Source organism: Stegostoma tigrinum, chromosome X (genome assembly GCF_030684315.1).
Source record: "Stegostoma tigrinum isolate sSteTig4 chromosome X, sSteTig4.hap1, whole genome shotgun sequence".
NCBI lineage: Eukaryota > Metazoa > Chordata > Chondrichthyes > Orectolobiformes > Stegostomatidae > Stegostoma > Stegostoma tigrinum.
Genome location: NC_081404.1, coordinates 6,981,056 through 6,989,793, shown reverse-complemented (window position 1 = coordinate 6,989,793; position 8,738 = coordinate 6,981,056). Strand labels below are relative to the sequence as shown.

The 8,738-nt window shown below is 50.4% G+C and overlaps 1 protein-coding gene across 3 annotated transcripts in view; it reads left to right on the top strand.

The window, feature by feature from the left end:
- The window catches only part of dgkaa (diacylglycerol kinase, alpha a), a 211,681-nt gene extending 203,297 nt beyond the window's left edge, over nt 1-8,384 (top strand). For all 3 annotated transcript variants that reach the window (XM_059643417.1, XM_059643418.1, XM_059643419.1), the window contains 4 exons: nt 1,869-2,049; nt 4,688-4,808; nt 4,939-4,999; nt 6,711-8,384. In XM_059643417.1, the coding sequence (XP_059499400.1) occupies nt 1,869-2,049; nt 4,688-4,808; nt 4,939-4,999; nt 6,711-6,785 (438 nt within the window). In that variant the 3' untranslated portion in view covers nt 6,786-8,384. The remainder of the gene's footprint in view (nt 1-1,868; nt 2,050-4,687; nt 4,809-4,938; nt 5,000-6,710) is intronic.
- Nucleotides 8,385-8,738: the final 354 nt, after the last annotated feature.

Here is an 8,738-nt window from a genome sequence, read left to right as displayed (position 1 = left end):
TCCTATAATAGGGTGAGCAGAACTGGACACAATATTCCAAGTGTGTCTCACCAGGGTTTGGTAGAGCTGCAGCATAACCTCGCGGCTCTTAAACTCGATCCCCCCGTTAATGAAAGCCAAAACACCATATTGCTTTCTTAACAACCTTATCCACCTGGGTGGCAACTTTGAGGGAGCTATGCACTTGAACACCAAGATCCCGCTGTTCCTCCACACTGCCAAGAATCCTGCCTTTAATCCTATATTCAGCATTTAAGTTCGACCTTCCAAAATGCATCACTTTGCATTTATCCAGGTTGAACTCCATCTGCCATTTCTCAGCCCAGCTCTGCATTCTGTCAATATCTCGCTGAAGCCTGCAATAGCCCTCGATAATATCAACGGCACTGCCAACCTTTTGTGTCATCAGCAAACATACTAACCCACCCCTCAACCTCCTCATCCAAGTCATTTATAAAAACTACAAAGAGCAGAGGCCCAAGAACAGAGCCTTGCGGGACACCACTCAGCACTGACCTCCAGGCAGAATACTTACCATCTACAACCACTCTCTGCCTCCTGTCAGCCAACCAATTCTGAATCCAGACAGCCAAATCACCCCGTATCCCATACCTCCTGACTTTATGAATGAGCCTGCCGTGGGGAACCTTATCAAATGCCTGCTGAAGTCCATGTACACCACATCCACTGCTCGACCCTCGTCAACCTGTCTCGTGACTTCCTCAAAGAACTCAATAAGATTTGTCTATTTCATCTATCGTGGTGTGCCACCTGGCAGGGAGGAAGGATGAATGAGCCAGAGTGGTTTTGGGGAATGACTGGTGACCGGGGGGGAAGCTCTATCCTGTTACATGTCGAAAGCTTCGTCCCTGACTTTTAGAGCAGCCTGCAACAGGGTCTTGTACAAATGGGCATCAGGTTGCCCATTGACTGGTAGCAAAAATGGTAGGAGCCACAGCTCTTTGAACTGGGAGTATGGCTTGTTTGCCCATGTGCAGCTGTGCCCTCAAGTTGTATCAGTTAGGCTGTGGCCAACGTCTGTGTGGGCCCCTGAAGACCCCTGAAGGTGGCAGCGCAGGTAGATAAGGTAGTAAGAAAGGCCTATGGCATGCTTGCCTTCATTGGAAGGGGCATTGAGTATAAGGATAGGCAAATTGCTTGGCAGCTTTATAGAACTTTAGTTAGACCACACTTGGAATAATATGTACAGGTCTGGTCACCGCACTACCAGAAGGGTGTGGCTGCTTTGGAGACAGTACAGAAAAGGCTTGCCAGGATGTTGCCTGGTATAGGGGATTTTAGTTATGATGAAAGGTTGAACAGACTGGGTTTGTTTTCACTGCAATGCAGGAAGTTGAGGGGCAACCTGATAGAAGATTGTGAATGGTGTGGATAGAACGGAAAGTATGAGGCTTTTCCCCAGGGTGAAGGGGTCAGTTATGAGGTGGCACAGGTTCAAGGTGCCCCCCACCCCCTTTAAAAGAGATGTGCGATGCAAGTTTTTCTCACAAAGGGTGGTGAGTGCCTGGAATGCGCTGCCGGAGGAGGGGGTGGAAGCAGATACAATATCAGCATTCAAGAAGCACCTGGACAAATGCATGAATAGGAAGGAAATGGAGGAATACAAATCATGTAAGTGAAGTTAGTTTCAGTATGGAAGGGCAAAATGTGGCGGTGCAGGCTTGGAGGGCCGAAGGGCCTGTTCCTGTGCTGCGTTGTTCTGTGTTCTTTGTTACAAAGAACAAAGTTCTTCAGGTGAGAAGTGGGAAGTTTGAGTGTGGTGACCATCTCCCCTTCCTCTGTCAAGCTCTGTGACCATTTCTGGAATGGAGATGTGCGGGGGCTGACCTTTTTCTTTCTTGTTATAGTGCTGTGGGACCCTCCTGGACTTGAGCAGCCTGTCGCTGGAGGGAATCGCCATCCTCAACATTCCTAGCATGCACGGCGGCTCCAACCTGTGGGGTGAAAACAAGAAAGACAACAAGGCCTTGCCAAACAAAACATACGCAGCAATAACTGACGCTGAGGCCCTCAAGTCGTGCATGCAAGGTGGGTAACGGTGGCAGCCTGGGCCCATACAGTGTCACACTGGTGCTGTAGTAGGGATTGACTACAGGAAGAGATAACAAGGTGTGGAGCTGGAGGGACACAGCAGGCCAGGCAGCATCAGAGGAGCTGGAAAGCTGACGTTTCGGGTCGGTACCCTTCTCCAGCTCCACATTGTGCTATCTCTGACTCCAGCATCTTACTATCTCTACTACAGGAAGAGTTGTTGCAGAGAGTTTAATGGCATTTTGCCTACTGCAGGGAATGGGTGAAACTGTGCAATGCTTATCTGTTTGCAGTGCAATCAGCCTGCATACTGTTTCTCAGAAACAAGGATGCTGACATCGAATCGTATTGTTTTATGGGGGAGTGCAGCAGCCCTTCTGCCCCACAAATGCCCCAGGAACTGTCATCATCTTTATCCTGTCCATAGGATGGATCCGTCCCTAATTGCTCTTAGCCTTAGCTCACCCAGATTAGATAGCAGTTTGAGGTCAAAGAACAGCGCAGCACAGGAACAGGTCCCTTGGCCCACCAAGACTACACTGACATATGATGCCTGTCTACAATAAACCCCCTTTGCCTCTATGCCATCTGTATTTCTCTATTTCCAAACTGACCATGTATCTGCCAGGATGCCTCTTAAATGTTGCTATTGTATCTGTCTTCACCACCTCCCCAGGCAGCACATTCTCAGTACCTAACCCCCTCCGCCATTTTAATAAAAAACCTGCCCCTCTCATCTCCTTTAAACTTACCCCCTCTTACCTTAAACCTGTGTCCCCGAGTAATTGACATTGTACCCTGGGGACAGAGACTCTGATTATCCATTCTACCCATGCCTCTCATCATTTTGTAAACTTCTATCGGGTCAGCTTTTACCCCTAAACGTGCAAATGAAAACAAACCAAGTTTGTCCAATTTCTCCTCATAGCTAATGTCCTTCAAAGCAGGCAATATCCTGGTAAACCATTTGTGTTACCCTCTTCAAAGCTTCCACATCCTTCCGGTAGTGTGGCAATCAGAGCTGTATGCAACATTCCAAATGTGGCCGAACTGAAGTTCCAAACAGCTGCAACATGATTCACCAACTTTTATACTCTATGCTCCAACTGTTGAAGGCACGCACGCCATATGCCTTCTTGACCACCTTAGCCACTTGTGTTGACACTGTCAGGGAACTGTGGACCTGTACACCTAGATGTCTCTGTATGTGGATACTGCTAAGGATTCTGCCATTTACTGCGTACTTCTATCCTGTATTAGATTTCCCAAAATTTGTCTGGATCAAACTCCATCAGCTATTTCTCCGCCCAAGTCTCCAGCCTTTCTGCTTCCTGCTGCAACTCCTGGCAATCCTCCTCACTATCTGCAGCTCCTCCAGGCTTGGTGTCGTCCACAGACTTCCTAACCAGGCCACCTGCATTCTCCTCCAGATGACAATTGGGAATGCCGTTTGTAGGAACAGAGAAAGGGGAACTTATTTGGTGACTCAGGGAGAACATGCCTCCTCATATATTACAAACAACAGGGGTCTCAGCACTGATCCCTGTGGAACGCCACAGATTTCCAGTCAGAAAAACACACCTCCCACACTACGCTCTGTCTTCTATGACCACACCTGTTCTGTGTCCATCGTACTAGCTCACCACAGATCCTAACGTGACTTCGCCTTCTGTGTCAGCCCGCAATGATGGACCTTGTCAAAGGCCTTGTTAAAGTCTATATAGACATCTGCTGCCCTGCCCTTGCCAATCTTCTTTTTGACTTCACCTGACAAAGAGGCAGCTCTTTGAAAGCTTATGTTTTCAAATGAACCTGTTGGAATATAACCTGGTGTCGTGTGACTTCTGACTGGACCTAAAGGTACAGGGAGCAGGATTAGCTCAAAGCACTGACCCCATCACAGGCTTCTGTCCCAGGGATGGAAGTACTTTTGCTGATCCACTGCTGACAACTAACAAGGAACCTCTTGGGTATTAAGGATCCTGCCACCTCAACATCCACCCAGCCCTCCTCTCCACCCATTCTGTTTCCTGTGCTCTCCCTTTATTCCCCGATGTCCTACCTCACAGCTGCTGTACTACAACAAGATGTCCAACCACGATGGGTCAATGTAGCACCATTCTTTTTATTCACTTTGTGGGACCTGGGCGTTCCTGGCTGGGCCCAGCATTCTTTGCCCGTCCCTAGATGCCCCCTTGAGGAGGTGATGGTGAGCTGCCTTCTTGAACCACTGCAGTCCATGTGCTGTGTGTTGACCCCCACTGTCCATTAGGGAGGGAATTCCAGGATTTTGACCCATGACACTGAAGGAACGGCGATATATTTCCAAGTCAGGATGGTGAGTGGCTTGGAGGGGAACTTGCAGGGGGTGATATTCCCATGTATCTGCTGCCCCTTGTCCTTGTGGCGTGTGATCAGAGGTCACAGGGTCATGGCTGAGCCTCAAACCTCTTGCTGCTGACCCAGTGAGAGGCAGATGCCATAGATAGACAAGCAAACCCTAGCTATACCCCTTGAGTTCTCTATTCCAGTATTGGAGATTGGTGTCAATTGGAGTGTGAAGTTTAAAGGTTTATGGGAAGGAAGGGCTTTGTTTGATAGTTGTGAAAGATTACTGCGGTATTTCTCATTGCAGAGTTGAGCGATAAGCTGCTAGAAGTGGTGGGCCTGGAAGGAGTGATTGAAATGGGGCAGATTTACGCGGGACTGAAAAGCGCTGGGAAACGGTTGGCTCAATGCTCTGACGTCATCATCAGGTGAGAGCAATGCAGGGCAGGCTTGTGGCTTAGAGAGCCGTTTGGCCTCCAGCACACTGCCCCACACTTCCATTGGTGCAGCCAGCTGCCAGACTGCACTGACATTTCCCCATCTGTGTCTCTCCATCAGGACAAAGCGGTTGCTGCCAATGCAGATTGATGGTGAGCCCTGGCTGCAGCCACCATGCACGGTAAGTCAGAATTCACCACCTCTAGCTTCACTCTGAGCAAACGACAGGGCTCCGTCAGTGTGGTCGATGACAGGGCTCCATCAGTGTGGTCGATGGCAGGGCTCCATCAGTGTGACCAATGGCAGGGCTCCATCAGTGTGACCAATGGCAGGGCTCCATCAGTGTGACCAATGACAGGGCACCATCAGTGTGACCAGTGGCAGGACTGGGGGAGCTGGAGACAGGAGGAGCTGAAGACGGGGGGAGCTGAGGACACGGGGAGCTGGGGACAGGAGGAGCTGGGGACGGTGGGGAGCTGGGGACGGTGGGGAGCTGGGGACGGTGGGGAGCTGGGGACGGTGGGGAGCTGGGGACGGTGGGGAGCTGGGGACGGTGGGAGCTGGAGACGGGGAGATGGGGACGGGGAGATGGGGACGGGAGGATCTGGAAACGGGGGGAGCTGGAGACACAGGGTGCTAGGGACACAGGGGGAGATGGGGACAGGGGGAGCTGGAGACGGGGAGCTGGAGTCGGGGGGAGATAAGGACGTGGGTAGATGGGGACAGGAGGAGCTGTGGACATGGGGAGATGAGGACGGGGAGAGCTCAGGACTGGGGGAGCTGGGGACAGGGGGAACTGGGGAGCTGGGGATACGGGGAGCCGGGGACGTGGGGAGCCGGGGACAGTGGGAGATGGGGACGTGGGCAGTTGGGGACATTGGGAGCTGGGGATGGGGGGAGATGGGGATGCGGGGAGATGGGGATGCGGGGAGATGGGGATGCGGGGAGATGGGGACGCGGGGAGATGGGGACTGGGGGAGATGGGGATAGCGGAACTGGGGACACGGGGAGATGGCGACGGAGGGGGAGATGGGGACGCGAGCAGCTGGGGACATTGGGAGCTGGGGAGGGGGTAGCTGGGGATGGAGGGGGAGATGGGGGGATGGGGGTAGCTGGGGATGGGGGGAGATGGGGATGGGGGTAGCTGGGGATGGAGGGGGAGATGGGGATGGGGGTAGCTGGGGATGGAGGGGGAGATGGGGGGATGGGGTAGCTGGGGATGGGGGGAGATGGGGACGTGGGTAGATGGGGACTGGGGGAGAAGAGGACGGGGGTAGCTGTGGACGCGGGGAGATGGGGCGGGGGTAGCTGGGGACTGGGGGAGCTGGGGGTATGGGTAGTTGTGGACTGGGAGAGATGGGGAGGGGGGTAGATGGGGACTGGGGGGGAAGGGGACGGGGGTAGATGGGGACACGGGGAGCTGGTGATTTTGGGTGTGTGGGACTGAGTAATGACATCTGTGCTCATCTCGATTCATCCAAAATGATCAGCCCCTTATCCCTCGCATGCGAGATTCCCCAGCCAGGGGGAAGCAACTTCTCAATGTTCACCCTGTCAATCTTTCAGACAAACAGTTGAAATAGGAGTGGGCCACTCAGTGTCTTGAGTCTGCTGTGCTGTTTGATAAGATCATAGTGGATCTAAGTACTCTGTATCCCTGGCCACTCCTTTAGAGAGCAGCCCCTCAGTATAGATGCTCCCACTGCAGGAAACATGACAGCTTCTTCCTGTTTTTGTTGTTCGTGCATTGAATGGGGGTGTTGCAGCATTTATTAACCACTGAGAAGATGGTAGTGAGCTGCAGTCTGTGTGCTGGACGGAACTTCTGCTCTCCGCACGGATTTAGTGAAATTTCGATTGACTAATGGCTGGCTTTATGCGGTTCCCTCTAGATTACGATTTGCCACAAAAACCAGTCTCCGATGCTGATGGGTCCATCCACCAAATCCGCAGGGTCCAAGAAGTGAGCTGACCAAGGCCGGCCTGCAGCTGCTAGATTCTTGAAGCAATCAAGATTCTCCTTGTGTCAGACTCTTCAGTTTCTGAGATTCTTTCACTGCATTCTCACTCCAAGATACGAGACCTGCCAACTCGCCAACTCGCTTTCCTCAACCCGACCTTTCGATGCACAGATTCTTCAGGTCCATACACGACTGCTTTCACTGTCTGTCCCGACCGGACACATCTGTTTAATCCACACTGTAGCATGTGAGTGCAGCTCTTCCAATTTGTCGAACTCACCAATCTGCTGGAATCACAACGTTGCTCCAACACTACCATATGACTCTTGGACTGACATTGAGAAATGTCTGGAGTACCTTTGAGGAATGAACCGTGTCTTTGCATGCGTTCGGGGCAATGACTTCATCGCACATTCGTTGCAAATTTCCATTCACCCGAGCAGCAAGTGATATCTTAGGAGGTACTTCTTCTGCTGTGCAAGGAGAATTTAATTTGATGCTTCTTTGAAAGAGGATTACTGAAACACCCAGCAGCCAACTGAGAACAATGTGGTTTAATTTTTATTTTCATCTGGGTGCCCCAATAAACAAATCACATTTCTGCATGAGGATAACTCAACTGGTTGTGAGAGAAGGATCACTTGTAATATTCACCCCACTGAATAACATAGACCTCTCTAACCAGGTATAATTTGAATGCTTCACTGTTTGATAATGTGACACTGTCAGTAAGATTAGATATAATTATGAAGAGCTTGTGTGACGGGTGCTGGAAGGGTAGTATTAGCCATTAGGTATGAGAAATCATTCTTTGGAAAGCTTTCCTGTTTCTTGCTCAAATTCTGCATTCACAGCTTGCAAACTACACGAATGAGCAGCATCATTGGAGAGTCAGCGTGATGGGGGATTTGGTACCTAAAGCAGCTCACAGTGAGGGGTGTTATGGGAGGTGACTTGTCCGAGCAGAATTGATTGGATGGTCATTGAGACGTGAATGTTTGAAAGGAGAAGATGAAAATGAGCAAATGCTTTATGTTAGTGGAATGTATGTCCAATGTTGTAACAGGAGTCAAGAGGAAAGGGGTTGGATCATGGGCAGTCTACATACTAGGAATAAAATGGGCTTTGGGTTATGGGTTCACTTTAATAATAATGTTAATGGGAATAATCACATGGAATATGGACAGATAGATACATCTCTGAAGGGCCAATGGCCAAGTGATATTGAGGGGGGCCTGACAGCTGTAGCATGGAGTAGGGTTGAGGATTGCTTCACTGTCCTTGCTGTCTGACTTTCTTCGATGGAGTTGTGTGTGGGTTTTACATACTGAACGTTTAGGTGCAAGGATGGAGGGGGCCGATACAGACTGGGACACATGAGACGTGGCAAAGGAGAAGTTTGTAGGTCCAGGTACTGGACTGATTCAGACTATTGGCACCTCCCACCCACCTTGGGCCTAGCCCGAAACCCTCCATGTTCTGCTGAATTTGTGGCGATGTGGGTTCGAAGCTGGTTGGATTTTCTGTCTGTATATTGAGGTGCATGGATGTAAGGGGTGTAAACAAATTGCACAGTCACCTCTTCGGTTGATACATTTTGTATTTAATAAGAGAAATAAATGCTTCAGATTTCGCAATTCATTTTAGTCGCTTCTTTGTTCCATTATTCTTGTAATCTGTGTTAGTTTCTCCCCAAATACCTTGCAATACGCACCATCCTTACAGACAGATGGGTGGTGATCACCGCCAGATACAGAGGGAGCTATCCTCCAGTGTTCATGGCAAGCACAACAGCTCAGATCCCCGGGTGTCAGGATAGTCAGAGACAGAAAATCGTCCCCACCTTCTGAAGGGGGCAACCAGAGACGGGCAAGAAATGCTGGGCCCAGCCACATCTCATGAAAGAACAAATGACAAAAATAAAAAGGAGTTTGTAGGACTATGTCAGTTCAGGTTTTA